At 40.1% G+C, this 22565-nt stretch overlaps 1 protein-coding gene across 2 annotated transcripts in view; it reads left to right on the top strand.

The window, feature by feature from the left end:
* Slc38a11 (solute carrier family 38 member 11) overlaps positions 1 to 22565 on the top strand; it is a 44039-nt gene that overhangs the window by 4202 nt on the left and 17272 nt on the right. The window contains exons 4-9 of one of the 2 annotated variants that reach the window (XM_041631649.1): positions 925 to 1059; positions 2292 to 2357; positions 3604 to 3710; positions 6459 to 6538; positions 21237 to 21307; positions 21974 to 22135. In XM_041631649.1, the coding sequence (XP_041487583.1) occupies positions 925 to 1059; positions 2292 to 2357; positions 3604 to 3710; positions 6459 to 6538; positions 21237 to 21307; positions 21974 to 22135 (621 nt within the window). The remainder of the gene's footprint in view (positions 1 to 924; positions 1060 to 2291; positions 2358 to 3603; positions 3711 to 6458; positions 6539 to 21236; positions 21308 to 21973; positions 22136 to 22565) is intronic. The other variant, XM_041631650.1, reaches the window with a different exon arrangement.

Below are 22565 nucleotides of genomic sequence, written 5' to 3'. Positions count from 1 at the left end.
TAGAAAATTATGGGTATCCCTGGCCTTTGGCAGTCTACTTCCTCTGCCCTATTCAGGGCATCACCTGGATATTCAAGGATATCTGCATTGTGTTTGAAAGACATGTAGCTAAAAGAAAAATGATGTTTTATTAAAAGTCATTAACCTTGTCATGGTAATACTGTACCACTGCAGCTCTTCTCCTGGAATTCCTCTTTTTCCCAGGCTGAAGATGAAGCTCCATCCGTACAGAGATTGTCTCACATGTATGCAGCCTTGGGTTCAATCCCCAGCCCCTCCAGCACCATTGGAAACCCAGAGACACACGCAGGAGGCAATGGAACCTGGGAGATGGAGCCAAGAAATGAGGGGAACTAAAGTCCCATGCAATAGCAAACTTTATTCAGAGCACTGTATACTCTAAGGGTTAAGAAAGGGTGCATGAGTAAAGTTCTCATGAGGTCAGGCTGCATATAGTCACAAGGACAGGCTGCGCATGTAGAAAACATGTTTTTCCACAGAGGCATTTAAACGTTTATCAGTAGTCAGTTAAGGAATAATCTGAACCAAACTCCCACCAATCCACTAGACCTGGGAGGGCCAGGAAAATGCATTAGAAGAACAAACCCATGGTTTCAAAGAAACTGAAGTCACAAGACCCTTGCTCTGTTTTCTTACATGCACTCAAATCCCCCTCCCAGGACTCCAGTTTTGGATGGAGTTCCCACACCCCAGGATGGTGGCTCTTGCCTATCCTCTCAGCACTCTGGAGGTTGAGGCAGGACGCAGGAGTTCAGGGTCAGCCTTGAATACAGAACAAACTTGAAGCCAGCCCTGGCCACCTGAAACCTTAATTTAAAAATGAATCTCTTCTCAAAGACAACAGTCAAAACATGCCGACCCTTTGTTTCAGATGATTTGTGTTTTGTTTTGTTTTTGCTACAGACTTTTCCCTCATTTTATTGATAAAAGGAGGAGCCCTCTCTGGAACAGACTCCTACCAGTCTTTGGTTAACAAGACCTTTGGCTTCCCAGGATACCTGCTGCTCTCTGCCCTACAGTTTATGTACCCTTTCATAGGTAAGGTGGCCATGAAGACAGATGCTATAATAGCTGGTACCCACATGGTTCTTTCTGAATGGCAGCAGCTTTAATAGGCATTTGAGAGACAAAAAAAAAAAAAAAAAAAAAAAAACCTAATAGTTGAAGTGTTTTCCAAATTCAGCACTTGCATCTTTAACAATTTTCCTTCATATTTTCTAATACATTTTACCTATTCTATTACTATTTTTTTCTAAAATAAAATGGGAATTTGGTTAATGCTTTAGTTTTCCTTACCTGCTGTATGCTCTCTCTCTGATAAATGTGTATATGAATATACAGCATATATACACATGCAAATACCACACACACATACACATGCACAATACACATACATATACACAAAAATATATATACAATGCACAGACATACACACATTTATACACACAATACACATGCACACACACACATATATACATATACATACACATACACACATATATATATACACACATAGACATACACAATGATTTGGGATTGAAAGTGAGTGAGAAAACTAACAAGTCTCTCTTAAGGCTCAATACAGATTATTTTTGTTTTATTTTGTTTTATGAAAACCTAATGATTTGTACCACAATGGTGAAAATGTACCCACTTCTTAAACAGATAAAATGTTCATATAAATTAACAACCAAAGACTTCACTTACATCTTATTAATTCTTTGGGAATTTCAAACAATGTTGATTTCATAGTTTTATTAGAATTAAAGAAGCTATAGTTGAAGTAAGTCTATGTATTCTCACAGAAATCTAGAAAAATATACTTCATTTGAAAGCCTTGCATTTTCAAGTAAAGGCTTTGTGTGTGTGTGTGTCTGTGTGTGTGTCTGTGTGTGTGTCTGTGTGTCTTCAAATTTTACTGTTGTCATTGGTTCTTCAGTGTAAGTAGCACGTGTCTTCCCAAAAAAAGGTGTTTGGAAACCAATCCTCCACAACAAAATAAATCACATTTCAAATGAGTGTCAAACTCAACGTTCTAGAGCATTCTGGGATGAACCAATTTGTATCATGAAAAATTTTCCTGAAGCTCAAGTTGACACTCGGGCATAAATCTTTCATCTTATCCTTAACCCGGGCGTACTAGAAATTATATGCAATGCATGCTAAGCCTATGTCAGTATTTAGTAAGTCGTAACTTTCAGTGTTCAGAATATGCAAGAGAAAAACATGTGCAGGCTTATTAACGGCCGTTCCTGTCATTGTGCTTTCAGCTATGATAAGTTACAACATAATAACCGGAGATACTCTGAGCAAAGTCTTTCAAAGAATCCCAGGAGGTAGGTAACCATGAGAAGTGTGGCAAGTTGAAATAAGCTTACTTTTCATAGGTATGATGTAATTCATAATTTACAAACAAAACATTTGACTGTGGAGCTGGGCTGCCTCACAGACCTTGCAGTTCCCAGGGCTCACATCCTTCCAACACAACAAACTTAAATTAGTTTTTGACCAATTTTTAAAAGTTGCTGTCTTCTCCAGGCATGGTAGTACAAGTCTTCAATAATCCCAACACCCTAGATGTGGAGGCAGATGGACCTCTGAGTTCCAGACCAGCCTGGTCTACAGAGCAAGTTCCATGACAGCCTAAAAAAAAAGTTGCCATTTTCAATGCATTTCCATTTGATTCACTTTTTTTTCAGAACACCATGTAAATCCCATCAAAATAAATAAATAAACAAACAAACAAAGCACATAGCTTTCTGGTTCTGACTCCTTGCACTCAGCAGGTTGTATGTGACAGGAATTTGTTACCCCTGTGACTCCATGAGGAGTCTGCCTGGTTATATTTCTATGGTTAGGAGCATCCCATGCTATGGAAACACAAACACACTAGTGTGGCAGTCAGTCAGGGCACATTTGTGTTTTTTCCATTGTGGGCCAATTGTGTGATAGCTGCCGTGAATATCCTCAGGTGACATTTTCAGCACGTGTCACAAGCCCACTTCCTGTTGAGCCTGTCACCACGGCTTGGCTGTGAGAGTCATTCAGAAAGGATGGGCATGTTTGCTTGTAGTTTAGGAGTGGGGAAACTGACAAAGGTGATGGGGCTAGCCAAGTGGCTCATTGTTTAGAGCACCAGCTGCTCTTGCAGAGGACTAGGGTTCAATTCCCAGCACCTGCGTAGTCGCTCACAGCCATCTGTAACCATTTCTAGGGAATTTGATACCTTCCTCTGGCCTTCAGGGGCATCAGGCATTCAAGTGATGAACAGATATACATACAGTAAAAGGCTATGAACATTAAATAAATTAATAATTTTTAAAGACGCTATTCATAGGAATGTAAAATTCTATGACATCATAGGAAGCATAAGTTCATTCTTGGGTTATTTTGTATTATCTTTTTGTGGTATATTTCTGTTTTAACATGATATTTTTGTTTATTAACTCAAAATCATCTTCATATATGATTTAAGGTTTTTTTTTTACATCATTATTTATAATGAAATGTTTGGGTAGTTAATGTACCACACAATGCGCGATTTATATGTATAAACACTAAATAATATTTACTATATTTCAGTTGATCCTGGAAGCGTATTTATTGGCCGACACTTCATCATTGTGGTTTCAACGGCTACATTTACTCTGCCTCTGTCGTTGTACCGAGACATAGCAAAGCTAGGAAAGGTAATTTCTACATTTTAAAGCTTTACTTGTTTTTGTTTCTATGTACGTGAGTGTTGCACTTGCATGTGTGTGTGTGCACCGTGTACTTGCAGGAGCTGGAAGATCCCCTGGAACTGGGGTTACAGAGGGTTGTGGGAGCTGCCATAGGTGCTAGGAATCCCACTTATGTCCTCTGTAGGAGCAGCCAGTGCTCTTAACCACTGAGCCATCTCTCCCGCCCCATTTTTACATTTTTTAAATAGCCCTTAATTTTGCGGACCTACAGTCTACTCAGCTGCCACCACAGTTATGCTTAGCAAACTGAGAATAGCTCATTTGGGAAAACTTATGGTTAAATGTGAAGAAAATAGGTTCTTCCTTTTTCCTTTTCTAAAGGAGATAATCTGATATCAGACAATGGATTTTCAATTTAGAAAATACAGAAAACTGTATTTAAAGCAGTCTACTTTATTAGAAAAGTGCCCCACCTTTTTCTGCAGATAATTTAAACAACTGGATTAAACTAAGTATGACAAAGAGAGAAGTGTTGGAAGAGATAAATGTTTAATCTTATTTAAGCATTGTACAATAAGTGCATTGACAAACTGTGTGGGACCCTGAATCTATATAAATTTTATGTTTTGTGTATCAGTTAAAATGAAAAGTAAATAAAAGTATATAAAGGATGAATCACTTAAATAATGCAAAATGTTTTTATTTGCAAATTACAATGTCTATTGTACTTGTTTCCACTCCGTGAATTTTTTGCTCTTTTGTTTTTTTGAGACAGGCTTTCTCTATTTCCTGGCTATCTTGAAAATAGTTCTGTAAACCAGGCTGACCTTGAACTCAGAGATCCACCTGTCTCTGCCTCCCAAGTACTGGATTAAAGACCTGTGCCACCACCACCAGGCTACCCACTCAGTGAATTTAAATACCATATATTTTAATGATCAATTGTTGAGAATTTTGCCAATGAGACTAAAGTCTTTATAATAAAATTAACTAAATCATTATTTGACTCACCACCTAACCTTATTTACATAGACTATCCTTTATGTGCTCGTATTTTGTTTTCTTACTGCTGAGGAATGTTTTTATTTTACTCAAAATATAACTGGTACTATGTCTACATGATCAAATATTCTGACCATACATTTTCTAAAAGGGTTGATCATGTGACACTTCTACAGTCTGCTTTGAACACTGCACCCATCAACTCCATTCTGCTCCTGCCTTTGATGTTTAACACAATGCATCCAGTGATGAGTGAGGTCCCTTCTTCCAGGCAGAGCTGGACACGAAGCCAGCATGTGGGGGTGTTCTCACCACCAGGCCTTTCGACTTTAGCAGCCATTCAGTGACAAGCAGGGACCCAAAGGGAGGCCAGACATGGCAGTGCACAGCTGTAATATTCAGGAGCTGGAGGAAGAGGCAGACAGATCGCTATGAGTTGAAGCCAACCTGATCTATACATAATTCCTGGCCAGTCAAGGCTACATAGTGAGACCTCATCAAAAAAAAAAAAATGGAGAGAGAAAGAAAGAAAGAAAGAAAGGAGGGAGGGAGGGAGGGAGGGAGAAAGGGAGAAAAAAAAGAAAAAAGAAAGGAAGAAAACTGTATCAAAAGCAATTTTTTGTGTCAGGTATCTGAATGATTGAACATTTTTTTTCTTTACAAGTAAAAAATAGATATATAAATATATATTCAATATAGATACATAAATGTTCAATATAGATGCATAAATGTTATCTTCTGAAAGTAGAAAGCAAAACATTCATGAAAAAATGATGATCCTTAACATATGAATTCCCTACACACCTCTTGAAGTGTCCTACTGAAATCCTGATTAGCAAAGCACAGGGCAGGCTCTCTACAGAGTAGGCTACTTGCATTTGAATGCCACCTGTCACCTTTTAGCTGTGTGAACTTCCATTGGCTATTTTTTCTCTCTGTCCCTCACAGGACCAGGGAACTCATCATAGATATTTATTTCAAATTAAACATTAAAAACTTAAAATCCAATGTTAATAATAATGACATGAAATAAAAGGAATTTGAGGCCATTTTGTTCTAACCTATCCTAGAAGCCAACTCAGATGTGCTTACCCATTTTAAATGGAGAATCGATTCACAAACCTAATGTAATGAGTGTACACGGTACATGCGCACGCACAGCGACTCGTGTGTTAGCCGGATGAAACAGGCACAGTGCTGAGAGGAAGACAAAGAACAGACCCAGAAACACAGAGCAGAGGGCAAACCACATGGGAAAAATAGACCAACGGAGCTGGAGAGCAGAGAGGGAAAGGCAGACATGAAAAAAGAGAATTGAGATGAGTGTATGCATGGTATGTTGAAAGGAAAAGGGAGGAGATGAAAATGAAAAAAGCAACGGTAGACGGAAAGCAGCTTAAGTCAGTACTAAAATGGGACCTGAAATTTTAAAAAAAGATATTTTCATTTTAACTTTCATAAATTAAAAGCGCTCACTTTGTATCCTGTGCAGGAAGTCACTAAGAGGGCTTCAAACTTTGTTGTAAAACCACAGTGGACCCTCGATACTCTGTTCGGGTCTCAGGGACGATTATAATCTGTTATGTACCCACTCAACCAGTGTAGAAACTAATCTATAAGGTTATAAACCACTTAGGGAGCCTGATAGAAACAATCTATAAATAAGTTTACCAAATTAATAAAAATGATGTACTATTTTAAACAACTTATCTGCATCTTATACTGACGGTGTCTTCACGTTTCTTTGTACAGATCTCTTTCATTTCCACAGTTTTAACAACTATAATCCTTGGAATCGTAATGACAAGAGCAGTTTCTTTGGGGCCAAACATGTAAGTGCTGTTGTATTTTTGACTTTTACATCAATATTTGCTGAAATATATCATATTCAAGAACATAAGGAAAATACACAAATAAAAATATAGCCAGATATGATGGCTCATGCCTATAATCCCAGGGCCCAAGAAGAGGCGGCAGCAGATCAAGAGTTCAAAGTCATTTTCAGCTATATAGCAATGTCACGGTTATGCTGAGATATAGGAGACTTGGTCTCAAAATAGAAAATAAGAAAGGAAAAAAGGGAGAAAGAAAGAGGTTATATAAGCCGGGCGGTGGTGGCGCACGCCTTTAATCCCAGCACTTGGGAGGCAGAGGCAGGCGGATCTCTGTGAGTTCGAGACCAGCCTGGTCTACAAGAGCTAGTTCCAGGACAGGCTCCAAAACCACAGAGAAACCCTGTCTCGAAAAACAAAAACAAAAACAAAAAAAAAACAAAAAACAAAAAAAAAAGAAGAGGTTATATACACATAGCAATGAGAAACACCATATAGTGAGTATATGGAAAAAATCAGAGAAAGATTTACAGTCAGTAAATGTATCAGGGGACCTGAAATATACTAAACAATAAAAAAAATTAATTTAAGTCATGTCTTAATGAATGCAAGAAATACTGCACCTTCTATGCATGGTCTCTAAGAAAGAAGGCAGAGAGGAAACCTGCTGGATACATCTGATCAGTAGTATGTGCACAAGGCAATTTGTTTTGCTTTTGACTAATTGTTGCTCTGTAAAGTCACTTCTTCTTAGCTTGCCTGAAAAAAAAAGTTAAAAAATTATGACTCAAGTAGGTAGGAAGTCTAAGAGCAGGGTGCCAATGAGCTTTGATCTTAGAAGAGCCCCAGGGTCCCCTTGCTACAGGTCATCACATGGCAGCCGGCTCTGTGGTTGCAGCCCACCTCCTCTCATCTGACCCTTATTGCCTCCTAAAGGCCTTCCTTTTAGGCAGCATCACACCAATATACCAGGACTTTACCATAAGGATTGGGGCAGATAGCTGGAGAAGCTATCTGCTTGTAGCCGCCTTGGAAGAGAGCCTAACTAGAATACAAGCCCCCTCTCCTCATCAATTACTAAGATAAACAAATCAAAGAGAAAGGAAGGGAGGGAGGGAGGGAGGGAGGGAGGGAGGGAGGGAGGAGGGGGAGGGAGGGAGGGGAGGAAAGAGTTATTAAACAAATAAAAAAGAAAGGAAGAGAGGGAGGGAGGGAAGGAGGGAAGGAAGAAGGAAGGAGGGAAGGAAGGAAGGAAGGAAGGAAGGAAGGAGAAGAAAGGTTCATTAATCTAGTCCTTACATAGCCTGAGCAGCTTTGAAATGAATTGGGTTTGATTCCCTTTAGTGTGGTCATCTATCCCTTCTTTCAGCAAGCACCTATTGTTTCTGGTGATTTTGCTGTGTCCTGGAAGAGAAGACCAATATATTGTCTGGATCAGTGTCTGCCGCAAATTGTCTATCAGTTGGATGATTTCAAAACAAAAGAAAAATAAGTTCAATATAGTGTGATAAGTGTGAAGGGAAATGTGAAAGGGGGCAAAGGTATTGCCCAAACCAGGGCTTCACGACCTGCTTGGATCTAGAAGACTTTCCTTAAAGAGGAAACCATGTATGATCTTGGTATCTTGGAAGGACTGGAACTTTTTTAGATAGATAGGAGGGTAAAAGGCATTTTGGGCTCAGGAAATGTTCACATAGAAACACAGAGGTGTACAGTCATTCTGCTGCTTCTTATTCAGTATTTATTGCGCAGATACCAAATTCCATCCTGGTTTTTGAAAAACTGAGTTACAGAAATAGAAAGATAATCCATGCAATGAATAATACAATAAGTAATAATTTAAGCAAACTGGTGATTTCGTGAGACGTAACTATAATGACTGAAAACTTTATAATGAAAAATGCTTCTAAGTAGCCATTGATAATAAGAGATTTTGTATGCTGGGTATATATAACACAATGAGGTGATATCAAGGAGGAGGACGATAGAGAGAAAATTAGAAAACTTGAGAAGTCAATGAATCAGACCTCAATTATGATCCAGAAGGGGCAAACCTTGATCCCCATCAACATTGCATATTCTACTCACCTGATTAGCTTGATGACTGGGGTGCAAGGGCCCCCCGCCACAGAGCTTCTGCCCATCTGTCTAGGGGCGAGGCAACTGGACTCCTTATGAAACAGTTAAAGGGTCCATGAGCAAGGAGCTAGGCAGAGGCTCTGGCCCAGAGACTGGCCAGAAGCACACCCAGGCTGTACTTCATTCCCAAAATGAAACCAGAGATTTTTGTTTCTACTTGATGCTCTGTGGTTGATGATCATCCTTTGTTTATGTTTCTCAGGTTTTTTTTTTTAATATAGAAAGTATCATGTGACAGAGCATCATGAATACAAAAAGAAATGAAATGTCTTTGCTCCCAAAGATCTTTCAGTTTAGTGGGGAAAATAACACTCGGAGGATAACTATGAGGATAAAGAGGAAGGGGTGCGCGCTTCCTGTCAGGCTAAATGAGCTGATGTCATGGCCACAGAGCTAAAAAAAAAACTATTTGTTTGTTTTGGTCCCAAACAAAATGTAGCCTTAATCTCCTCTACTGGTGATATAATATTTTATCTAAGACCGAGGCTTTACAATAACGGGGGAATATTTGTTCAACTCTTCCAATATTTAGATGTCTAGGAAACATGTTCTCTCGTACGGTGCCACCCCTTATTTCTGTTTGACTAGTTCTGCAAACCACTTCTGCTCGGCCTGCTTACCATCAGGCTAATGAGATCTGTGTAGAGGTTGGCACAGAAGCTGGTCAAGCAGGCTTCCTTCCGAAAATAAGGCGGGCATGGATGCTCGTCATCCATAAAACATGAGAGACCCGATACACCATGTGTGCTTTTCTTCATTTCCAGTTCAGAGGGGTGATCAGAAAAGCTGTGCATTTCTCTTCCCCTCGGTCTTCTAAAATCATATTTGAAAAAAAAGATCTTTAAACCCACTATCAGAAGACAAGCAGGTCTGTAATGGCTGCTAGTGGTGACCTCGTTGCCATGGAAACACCTTTTTAGTGGTTGTGTTTAAAAATAAAACACAATTCAATTTCCTTTTCCATAACTCGTAGGGCCATAAATTCTGCTTTCTGATATGATTTCAAATAGCCACAGCCTCACGACTCTCAGTTCTTCTTGGAAATTATGTTCAGTTTTATTGCATTTTCTAGGTCTTTGCTTTATAAAATCTGGAGTAGCAGAACAATTTAATTGTTTTCCAGAGAGCGCATGAGTATAAAAATGCAGTAACACACTTGGATTTTTTTTCCTAACTTAAATAAGAGGCATTATTTTTGAAAAAATCTTTACTTAGTAATGTCATTAATATTCATATCTTACAATCAGTGTGGAAATGATAACATGAAATCAAATTTGAAACTATTTTCTTTCATATGACATCTCTGTTTTAATATTTTAATCAATAACTTAGCATTCTAAACATAACTGTAGTATATACACACCTAAGATTTATATAAACACTTAGATACACAAACTGTACCCAAGAACCCAGCAAGCATTAATTTAGTTATTCTGTCCATCTTATGCCTAAAATTATACAATTTAATGACCTAGAAAGGATTCAAGAGAGAATCAGAAAAAAAAATGGGTAAAACACATAAAAGTACATATTTGAGGAAGAGAATGATTAGATTTGACGGGTGTCGATCAGTGAACAATTTTTGTTTTTTATGACACATGAATTGTTGCTGTTCTTGTTGTAAATGACAGTCATCAAACTGTAATCTGACTGAAGTAAAAGACAATTTATTCACCCAACTATAAGATTCAAGGTCAGTTGTTGGGTGTGGTTATGGGTGTGGCTCACTTAATGAAGTCAGGTATGGCTTTTCTTTTTTACCCATCTCTTTGTTCTGCTTCTTGTTTGAGCTCCAGGCTCTGAAATGCCTTCTTGCTGTCACGAAGTAACATATAAATAGATATATAGGCTTAAATCCAGAGAAAGAGAGTTTTCTCTTTCGGGGGATTGCAGTCCACTGCAAGGATTATTGCCAGTTGGCTCTGATGAGGATCTATAAGGATTCCTACCCCAGGATCTGTGTGTAGAGTTGCTGAGTTGAGATCAACTCTACCCTTGGAGCTAAGAAAAGGGTCACTGCCTCCAGACTGAATAGGAAAATGAGTGGCCCCAAAAGACATCAAAGCAGTTATGATTGGAAATATGGAAGAGCCATGAACCCTGAAAATAACAGTACCCATTTAGATTACAGGGGTTTCAATTAGATGGTATGGGTAGAACACACTTACAAAAGAATTTAAGATATAAATAAATGACAAATGTCCTCATGGAAAAAAAATACTCCTATTGGAGCCTGGGGACATTGTTTAATGAAAATTTTAAAAGTTAAAGAAAAACACAATGTTTCTAGTAAATTGTTTTTATGACATTTATATACTTAAAAGGCATATGGCATAACAATGGTCAATAAATTATTTCTGTAGAAAACAAAGAATCTGGAAAACCCTCCTTTCCCTCTCTGTCCTCCTGTTCTCCTTATTTGAGAAGGTGTGTAAATGGAGTGAAACAGTATGGGAAAATTGGCCGGAGAGAGAAAAGAGAGCTAAACTGCTTTAGTTTGCTGTAAACATAGGAATTATTGATCAAATCATAGCTCGAGTCAAAAGATGAATCTAAAAGTGCTCCATGAACTCATTATTGGAGCGGAGAAATGAAGTGGGGGTCTCACTATATTGCTCTGTGTGTCCTACACCAGGCTGGCCTGAAACTCACAGAACCTCCTGCCTCTGTCTCCCAAATGCTGGGATGAAAGGCGTGCGCCAACACATCCAGCTTCCCAGAACTCTTAAAGGCATTTAGGGCAACGTTTGAGTGGTCCTTGGGTAGAAGCTGGGATATTCATTCTTGAAAGTAAGGCCTAAAGATACACAGAGGAACATGTGGGTCCATTCTGAAGATTGTGAGAGGCAATGTGAGTTTCATGCCAGGAGCTTGTGCTATCATTCTAGAATGAGGATCAGGAGTAGGTTCAGAAGTTGAGCGTTTTGGCTTTGTAAGTTGGAGCTATAGGGAATGAGAAGGGTTCTCCACTTAAAAGTAAAATGATGATGTTCCTTGTTGAACTGTCTTTACTCATCGCTTAGGCGTCTTCTCTTAGGGTACTTTATGTCTTTCATCTCGCCGCGAGCAGGATGAGAACAGAGGTCACGTTTGCTCTTTCCTGCTGTGTGCTCATCTCTCAGCAGAGTGTGTAACACAAACCTGGGGCTCAGGATGGAATCGCCCGATAATAGCGCAACAGCTCCGTGAATCTGTGTGCCTACCTGCTTTAGTCGGTTCATCCTGTGGACTGACTGAACAAGAGAATAAGAATCATCTCGAAGCAATGAAATTTTCACGGAAAAAAGTATTTACTAGCAAGGCAAAGTTTCCTAGGGTTCCTTTCAAAGCCAGTGATCACCTAGCTCATGGCAACCACTGACCCCCATTTTCCTATGCCTCCCCCCACCTCCCACCACTTAGATATTGTGTTAAAGACATAACTAGAGTTCTGGTGATCCTAGGCTGAAAGCCCATCCAGGGTACATAAGGAAATCAGCACAGATGGTTTGGCAGAGACCCCAAGATGAAGGGAAGACTTTGCTGCAGCGTAAAAATCTTGGCTTGTTCTTCAGCTGCTGGATGTTGACAGTGATGAAGCAGAAGAGTGGTCAGATAAAGCTTTTCATTTTAATCTGGGCTCTTCTTAGAGCCCAGGTGAGGGCAGTGGCAACACAGAAGCTTGGGAAAAGGCTGTCTATGGCAAGGGTCTAGGCACAGGACAGCTGGTACAGTGTATGTACATGGCTGGCAGACATGAAGAGGGAGAGGAGCCTTTCAGCTGATAGACTGAGTGTCACCGTGAAAATTCTAAGGGAGCAGGAGTCACTTAGGGTGATGGTTGACATAAAGGTTTTCAGCTTAAACAACTAGATTCATAGGATGCCCAGAATTCACAACCAATGGGAGAAACAGAAGAATCTACTGTCAACCAATGCATTCAATGCCTATTGTGTCAGTTGTGAGGCTACAAAGGTAGGTGGTACCCAGTCCCCCTTTGTGGGTCGATTCAAGTTTATTGAGTGTAGAGTTGGGCATATAAACCTCAAAAGCCAAATAACACTCATAATTATAACTGATATTTATAATATTATAAAATGTAGGGGGCAGGGAGAGGATTCAGTCAGCAATGTGACTGTAGCACAAGCATGGGGGCCTGAGTTCGAATCCCCAGGGCCCCTATGAAAAGTCAAATCATCAGTGTATGCCTGTGATCCTAGGGCTAGGAGGATGGAGGCAGGAAGATTTCTGCGCTTGTTGACCAGCTAGTCTAAGCCAATCAATGAGTGTCAGGTTCCTTGAACGAACCCATCTCAGATGACAAAGTGGAGAAGCGATTGAGGAAAACACTAGTGTTGACCTCTGACCTTCACAAGCACACATTCTTACAATGCTCCCATAATTATGTTCCCCTACAAATGTATACACAAGAACATATACACTAATAACAATAGTGATAATAATAATAAATAATTTTAAAAGTAAAATCCTACTCTACTCCCTGACATACCTACCTGTCTGTGCGAAATCAACCAACCACCAACACTTTGTGAAGAGTTGGCAGGGGAATCATAGAATAGATGACAATAAGAATCAAAGAACATTGGTATCTCCCGTGGCAAACTGGGTTCATGATTACAGGGTTTTTCTTGGGGATTTTTTTTTGTAAGATCAAAACTATATTTTGGCCAAAAAGAATTGGCAGTAAGTTTTCTGAATATTTAAATCGACTTTTGAAAATTGTAGTTAAAAGAAGTGAATTTTTTCTGACACTGAGAGTAATCACGAGGAAGGATTTTCCCAGGCAGCTCTGTCAAACACAGATCTGTTCCACAGATTCAGACACAAATGAGCTGGGACAGCACAATGGCTGAGGAGCCAGGGGAGGCTGAGCTGGGGGACGTGGTCAGGTCTGCCGGTTCTTCAGAGCTTGACAGAAAACAGGACACATGAACTGTGCCTGAGGGTGTCCAGAGCACTTAACTCTCTGCTGTGTCTGGTTGAAGCAGTTAATTTGTAAAGCGCCCAACAAAAGTCAGGCTCTGCCCATGCTGGATTATTTGGAAGCCTCCCCTGCAACCACAAGGCACAAATGTTCCAAGCCTCCTGACCCAGAGGTGTGGTGTCCTAAGACCCAGGAGCAATACTCTGGAGCTTGGTTGTTGTTTCGTTGTTATTTATTTGAGATGGGGCTCAGTAGATACATAGCCCAGGTTGGCCTGAAATGCACTCTGTAGACCAGGCTAGCCCCAAACTTACAGACACCCACTTTCCTCTGCCTCTTGAGGGCAGAGGTTTCAGGGGAGACACCATGTCCAGCCTGAAGCTTGCTTTCAACACTCTGTGAAGACAGGGTTATTTGATAGGACATCATTGCTGATCCCTCAGCTGTTAGGAAGATAACAAATTCAAGTTTCCAATCAAGATCAGAAGACTGAATCCAAGAATCCAAACCATTACCCGCACCCAGAAGCTCACAACCAGCTGTAACTTCAGATCCTGAGGAACTCATGTCTTCTTCTGGCCTCTACGGGCATGTCCACACATGGCATGTACTCCCACAGACATACACACAAATAAATATGATTAAAAGTAAATCTTTTCTTAAAAAGCATATACAACTATGTATAGCTTTGTGATTAGCATACATATAAGGAAACTCTGACTTTGATCCGCAGCGCACTCCCCACCAAAAAAGACTAAACAAAAATTATATACATTAACATCTGTTCAGATTTTTTTATGTAAAGGAAGCAACCTTTCTTTTTGAAGTGCTGCCTGTGCTCAGGCTACGAACTGCTGTGTACTGGGCCCTAAATTATCTTCTTACTCTTCACATATTGTAGTTCTTAGAAGCTTTTAAGATTAAGTACTTTTTAGCTTTCCTCCCAACCCCCTTTTCCTCCACCCCCCACTTCCCCTCCCCAAGCTCAATTCCTGCCTTGGGTTTTCTTTTAACCAGTTTACCCTGCTTGACTTTTAGACTTGATCCCTTTTGTTAAGCCTCTTCTAAAGGCTTAGATAAGATAATGGATGAGCTTGACAGGAAGCCCTGTGCTGCTGTGCCTTCTAGACAGACTGCCTCTCAGTTTGCCCTGCACCTCCACCCCCTACTCGAGGACTCCCCTTCACCTCTTCCCTATGCTGTCTGAGCCTCAGCATGCCACACACTCTGGGCTGGCATGAAGCCAACTACTCTCAAGCTCACCCTCTACATGGCTCTCCATAGTTATGACATAAACACCCCCTGTTCATTCTCCTCCACTGATGTCTCTCCTGCCACCATCCTCTCCCTCACAAACCATTTAAATTCCTTTAATAACATTTTAGTGAGGTCTCAGGATAGAAGGGAAATCCATGTGGCCTTTCTACTCTGTTTTAATTCGATAGCCAACTTTAAGGGTGTGGTGTGTGTGTGTGTGTGTGTGTGTGTGTGTGTGTGTGTGTGTTCAGACAGACAGACAGACAGAAATATGATGTGATACATTAGAATGACTTACAGGCCGTGGTCCAGCTTAATCCAACAATGGCTGCCTAAGAATGCACATTCCACGAATCCAGTACTTACTCAGTCTATGAGGTTGGATGTCTCAGCTGGTCTTCAATATATATGATATCTCAAAGAAGAAGACTCAAATGCCAATGAGAAACGGACTATAAATGAAAAAAAGTAGGTGAAGAGCAAAGCTTCCCTTTTCCCTGTCCCCCTTATATAGACGTCTAGCAGAAGGTGTGGCCCAGACTAGAGTCAGGTATCCCCATCTCAAAAGATCTGGATTAAAAGTGTGTCCTCCCACCTCCAAGATCCAGATTAGAAGTAGATCTTCCCACTTCAAATCAAACAAAAAATCCCTCACAGGTGTGCTCCATTTGGGGATTTTAGTTAATTCCAGATTAGTCAAGTGACAGCCAAGATTTGTCATCACAGATGGATAGGTAATACTTTCTCAAAAATTACCTAATTACTTATTGTAACATTTTTCATAATAATGAAGATATAGAAGCAGTCTAAGTGTCCAGCCACTGATGAATAAGGAAAATATGACAAACACATACAACATAATACTATTCTACTATATAGATAGATAGATAGATAGATAGATAGATAGATATTTCATTTGCCACAACATGAAACTGGAAATGTAAAATAAGTCACAAGCAGAAAGTACCACATGATCTCACTCACTTGTGAAATATCTTAAAAGTTGATCTCAGGCAGGGCTTAGTGGTACATGCCCTCTCTCCTAACACATGGGAGGCAAAAATAGGCAGGGCTGTAGAATCCCACCTAACCTTGTACAGTGAGGCCCTGTCCCCCAAAAGCAAACAAAGTTGCTCTCCTAGAAGTTAAAGAGTTGAATGGTTGTCACTAGAGGCTGAGGAGGGGGTATTCAAAGACACAATTAAGAACGAGAAATAAGTTCTATTTTATGTACAGTAGAATGATTACAGATGATAATGTATAGTTAATGGTTAAAAAGCTAGGAGAAAGTATTTTAAATATTTTTATGAAAAAGAACGTGTGTGTGTGTGTGTGTGTGTGTGTGTGTGTGTGTGTGTGTTTGTCCTGATTTAAAAAATGACCTGGTAAATATATATGTATTACAAAAATCACTTGGTACCCCATACATAATAGAGTTTTATACAGATGAAAAACACAATAAATTTTCTACTTGCTGAATTTCTTTACCTGTCAGTTTCTAGTCTCTGTTACTCTAACTATGATTTAAAGGTTAAAGGAGGAAAAGGAAGAAGCAGTGTTAGCGCTTAGATGAAAGCTTTGGGGAGAGATCTATGAGAGTCGACCCTTGAAAACGTTCCTTCACAGAAAGCAGAAAACGGGGTGTTAAGGGCATGTTCCTGTTTATCCATCCAATCATAGTTTAATTTGTTATATTCATAGGAAGCTAATTTCCCAACACTTGCAGAGAATGCGAAGTGCGCACGTTCATACTCTCTCACATCCCTCCCTTATGAAAAACCTATCCTGGGCCTCTAACAGTTCTGAAGGCAGAAGTGTGAGTTGGCTGATGAGGTGAATGGACTGTGGCTCTCTATAAAAAGGCAGCCCCAGTTGTTCAGGAAATCTGCTCAGTGTCTGTGCTTGACAAATAACTGTCAGTGTCTGTGCTTGACAAATAACTGTCATTGATCACATACAAATGTGATGAGTGCGGTCAGTCTCCTCAGTCTCTAAGGTTTATATCATGTGGTCAGGCTAGATGTTACTGAAGTCATCTTAATTTGTTCTGTTCATATTCGTGATATTTGAGCTCACTATGAAATCTGGGAATTTTCAGTCATTCTTCTAGCGTTATCTGTTTCCTCTCTCCCTCCCTCCCTCCTTCTCTCTCTCTCTCTCTCTCTCTCTCTCTCTCTCTCTCTCTCCCTTCTGACACTATACTGACTAGATGGACTAGGTGGTGTCTCAGGAGCCCTTTTCCGTCTGTTCACTTTTCTTCATCTATTAATCCTTCAATCTTTTATCTTCCTGTTTCTCAAACTTCAAAATGTCCATGGTATTTCCTCTGTTTTTGCAAATATATATATTTGAATTCCCTTGCACTGTTTTCATTTGATAAGCCTGTGGATGTAGGTCAGCTGGTGGAGTACTCGCCTGGCAGTTTGATCTCCAACGTCACATCAAACTGGGCACATTGGTGCACATCTGTTATCCCCACATTCAGGACCTGGAGAAGATCAAGGAGATCTTGGACAGACTGGGATAGATGCCACAAATAAGAAAGGTTAAAACTAAGGAAACCTAATGTAACAGGTTACAGTGGCCACACCTGTTCATTCATTTCAATTTCGAGACATTCAGGACTTAACAATTGAAGCACCGGGCATGGTGGGACGTACCTGTTAGCTAAGCTACTAGGAAAGCTTGATCAGACAGATGGCAAATTCAAGGACCGCCTGGGCTATAGAGGGAGTTGAAGGGCTGACTGGCCAATTTAAACTTAGCAAGATCCTATCTCAAAAAAGTGAAATATATCCGGGGATATAGCTCAGTGGTAGGGTGCTTGCCTAGCATGCAGGCCATTTATTTCCCTGGTACCTGACACACATAAAATTAAAATTAATACTATGACCTCGGTCTTGATTCTTTTCCTACCAATTGATTCACCCATTGTTCATCATGTTTTATTTTTCTTATTGCCTTGCAGAATATTTACTTTAAACTAGATAATAATCATTTCACTGATTTTATGTGTGATCAATCCCCAATCTCTTTTTCCAGTTAGACATTTGTATTCTTAGCTTTTCATATGGATTATATTATTTACAAATGTTTTATAATACCTTTAATTGATTTTGTCATCTACCAGTATTTGCCTTCAGATTTCAATAGTATCTGTTTGCAAAATTCATTCTTCAATACACTTTATTCTTTGAATCCTAATTTGGGAGGAATTGGCAGGTGCATAATATTGACTCTTCCTGAGCAGTAATGTAGACATGGTATGTCTCTCCATTTCTTTGTATCTGTAACAGAAATATAACACAATGTTAAAACTCTCTGCAAAATCAGAATTTTGTTGTTACAGTCACTCCTTACACCAATTTTACTGGTATATGTGTGTGTGTATGAACTGAATTTATATTCAGCCCTCTGTTAAATACCCTAGTGGCTGAACACAAGAGCCCTTGAATTGTCCATGTTTACAATCATGTTGTGCTCAAATAAGCTACACATTTTTTTGTAATTAAACATCTTCTCAATGACTTCTTGAACTAAGTAAGAACCGACAATTGGATATAAAACATACCTGGTTTCTTCCCTTAGTTTTAACATTTCTACCTTTTAAGATCCATGTTTATTACACATTTGTTGTAGATGTTCTTCCTTGGGATAAGGAAATTCTTAACAACTTGCTTGGTATGTTCATGAAAAATCAATACTGAATCATATGCTTTTATGTATGTGCTAAAATCCCTATGTTTTCCCGCACTAATCTCTTAATGTGGTAAACGCACTAACAGATGTTTCTATGAAACTACCCTAGCAAAGATTAGGAAGGCCATTTTTGGTGATGTTTTAATCATACACATTGCTTGGACACATTATTAATATTTTTGTATTTGACATCTATAGTCTAAGGTAGAAGAAACATAACTTCATTTGTTTTGCTCCAGGATGTGTATCAAAATTTATCTCGATGCATAAATTATAACAGGGAGAGATAGCCATTCCTTCTCTTCTGCCCGCCCTCCCTCTCTGTGGAACTAATTGGTTCTGAATGTACTCCTAGCTTATTGCAAACAACTGGAAAGCAACAACCCATTACCTCGCTCCTTTTCCCAGTCTCGGAGCACATTACTCTCTCAGAGCGTATCAGAAATTTAGACCATCTTCCATTAGTACTGCCCAATGGGAATCATTTTATAAGCATCTTACATTAAATAAGTGCACTTTGCACATTGAGGCTGGAATTTGCCAGGCTGACTGGAGAGAAAGCTCTGGAGGCAGCAGGTGGCAGTAGCTCCCACTCCAAGAGCAGAGATTCCCAGCAGGTCAGAGAACAGTGGGAAGCCTCCTCTCTTTTCTGTAAGGCTTTTTTTCCCCCCTGAGAGCTGCTCGGTTCATTTATAGATGATAGAGATGATATACTGCAAAAAATTCCACAAACCTTGACAAAGCAAACAGAATCCGTTTGTGTCCTCTTTATACAGACAATGAGGAGCAAACATAAAAGTTGAGTTTTCATCTTGAGAATTTCCCTTTTTCTCTAACCCTCCAGGACCCTCATGCTCTCTAGTGGGCTTCTTGTCTATCTCCATGTACTCTTTTGGGTCTCATTCAAACCTGTCTATAGAAGTACGTGCTACTTGTGGACTTTTATCTACCTTTGAATACGTAAGAAAGGATACTAATCAAATATTAATAAATAGTACTGGTCAAACTAATGGCTGTATATATTGAATATATGCTGTCTTACAACCCCTTTTCAGAAGATTTACGTGATTTATCTCGTTTAATCTGTAAAATAACTCAGGAAATTAGATACTCTTGTTACTCTCATTTCACAGAGGAAGGAATTAAAATGCAGATCAATTAACTTAGCTAAAGAAATACCTTAGCCAACAAATAGCACAGGCCAGAAGAACAGACTCAAGCCTGTGATATTCGTTATTACTGGAGGTGGAGGCATGAGTATTTATTAGGCAGGCCAGTCCATGCCGACGCTACATATTTTAATCCCACTGGGAGGTGAGCTGGTTGAGAATGTAGAACGACTAACTGGACATGCTTTTAACCCCAGAACTATAAAGACTGAGCCAGGAGGATCACGAGTTTGAGGCCAGCCTGGATAGATCACCCGTGAGGTTCTGTCTCAGAATAAATAAATGAATGAAAATAATTTTTGAAATGTATATATGCTCAAAACTCCACTTAGAAGTACACTAGCAAGTGGAAACCTGAGACCAGTGTCTGAAAAGATTTTGTCTGAAACACAGCAAGAAGCTAAGCAAACTAGATCGTAATGCTTACCTTAATGTTAGATGAAAATAATGCTCATTTTGGTTTGGGTTTTGGTTTGAGACAGGGTCTCACTGTGTGACCCTGGCTGGTCTGGACCTCACTTTGTAAACTAGCCTGGCCTTGAATTCATAGAGATTCACCTGCCTCTGCCTCCTGAGTGCTAAAGGCTAAACGTGTGCACCACTATGTCTGGCCTACATGATAATTCTTGAATGTACCTGCAAAAAAAAAAAAACAAAAACAAAATCACCAAATGAGATAAGAGTGTGTTTGCCCAGAAATAGTCAGTGCATCCCCTCAGTCAGCCTCAGCTCACTTCCACCTTCCTCAGTAAACTACAGCTCCCTTTAAACTTCTGTCAGCTCGATCAAGCCTAAAAACCTGAAGAGGTGAATGAAAAGTAGATATAGGATGCTGGTAACTTATTCTCTCCCTCGGGATCCTGTGTGCTGACTCCATACTAACTTTGTTGTTAAATTGACTAAGCAAATCAATTCCCAAATCACACAGTCGATGGGTATTTTACATGTATAAACACAGACTCTTTCTAAGCATCCAACAGGCATTTTAGAGCATTGGGGTTGAGGAAATGCTGGTGCCCGCCCCCAGGAAATGATGAGATGAATGAAAGCCCCCTTATTATTTTTTTCTTTTTCTTTTTTGGAAAATTATTTATTTTATATGTATAGGTATTTTGCCTGCATGGTGTGTGTGTGTGTGTGTGTGTGTGTGTGTGTGTGTGTGTCTGTGTATATGTGTGTGTGAGTTTGTGTGTGTCTGCGTCGCATCTATGCCTGTGTCTGTGTGTATCACGGGTGTCTAGTTCCCAAGGAGTTCGTAAGAGGGCATTAGATTTTCCAGGAACTGGAGTTACAGATGGCTGTGAGCTACCAGGTGTGGTCTAGGCACCAATCCTGGGTCCTCTGCAAGAGCAACAAACACTTTTAAACTCTGAGCCATCTCTCCAGTCCACCTTAATAAGTCCCCATAGAAAGATACTCAATTTTGATGTGGGATACCATTTCTTATTCTCCAATAAGTTTATTATTACACTTGTTTAATACTATATCTAATTAACTGATTTTCTTCTAGACCAAAGACAGAAGATGCTTGGGTGTTTGCAAAGCCCAATGCCATTCAGGCTATTGGGGTAATGTCCTTTGGTGAGTACCTGACTACAAAACCCTTTCTCAGTATGACTCCATCTGCTCAGTGAAGAGGTGCTGTTCCCTCTATGTGTATCCCAGGTCTTCTAAGTTCCACATCAGCATCATACAGTCTAGTTTGTGTTAATATAAAATTACCAAACCTTTCTTGTCTATTACCAGCCTTCCTCACTCATTACTAAAATTTGCTCCCAATTGAAGGAAAAGTATTTCCAGGATGGACATTCATTACAGTTAGTGTGCTTTCTAACTTGGAAGTCCAGCAAATAGCAAAGACCGCTTCAAAGTCTCTGCAGAAAAGGTTAAAATCTGGCTAGATATCTATAGCTGCCCTATGTCCCAGTTGCCAAGGAAAGTCACGTGCGGATTTTCCTTAAGATAGGAAGGGTTATGAGGAAGAAAAAAAGCTGGGAGAGAAGTTGGGCAGGCAGGCCTGGTTCTTGTTGGACAGTGAGGAAGAAACCAGGTGAACCTTCTGTGTAGGTTCTCGTTTGTAGGCTTCTTAGGAAACTTACTCTCTGCCTTATTCAGTGCTACAAAATCAACATGTTTTCATCTTAGATCCTTGAAATTCTCAGGCAGTATGCACCTCTCAGCCTTTCAGAGTAGAAAACACAGGCCTGCTGCTGCCCCAGTAATGATTTGTTTTCTTTTGTGTTCCAGCGTTTATCTGCCACCATAACTGCTTCCTAGTCTATGGGTCTCTGGAAGAGCCCACGGTGGCTAAGTGGTGCCGGATCATCCACACGTCCATCTTGGTTTCCGTGTTTATTTGTGTGCTCTTTGCCACTTGTGGGTACTTGACTTTTACCGGCTTCACTCAAGGTAAAACGAGAGCCTAAACCACATCCTACCTTGGTGCACATGTGGATTGGAGCCAGTATATCAGTATCCTACTCATGTCTCGAACATTTTCCCGGGGTCTATCCGACGCCACGGCCCTTCCCCCCACTCTGCGCTCTATACTCCTGCCTCTCTATGCTCTGCTCCCCAATTTCTCTCTTCTTAACCATTGGGACTTAGTTCTGTGACCTTGGATTCTCTGCTTCCAGACAGGTTTGTTTGTTTCCAGACATGAACTCTGGCTCCCCTCTCCACTGCCACTCTGTGCTTCCCCTTTCCTGGGCACTAACAGCCTCCCAGTGCTGAAGCTGATACCCTTTCTGGTCTGGTCCTTCTGAACCTTTCAGAGTCAGCTGTCCTGAACTGCCTTGCCTCCCACTTGAGGAAAGAATGACTGTACTATAATGGGTTT

This window comes from Microtus oregoni, unplaced genomic scaffold, assembly GCF_018167655.1.
Source record: "Microtus oregoni isolate MIOR12 unplaced genomic scaffold, Mior012 000037F_ref0000500, whole genome shotgun sequence".
In the NCBI taxonomy this organism is placed as follows: Eukaryota; Metazoa; Chordata; class Mammalia; order Rodentia; family Cricetidae; genus Microtus; species Microtus oregoni.
This window is presented reverse-complemented; position numbering and strand designations above follow the sequence as displayed.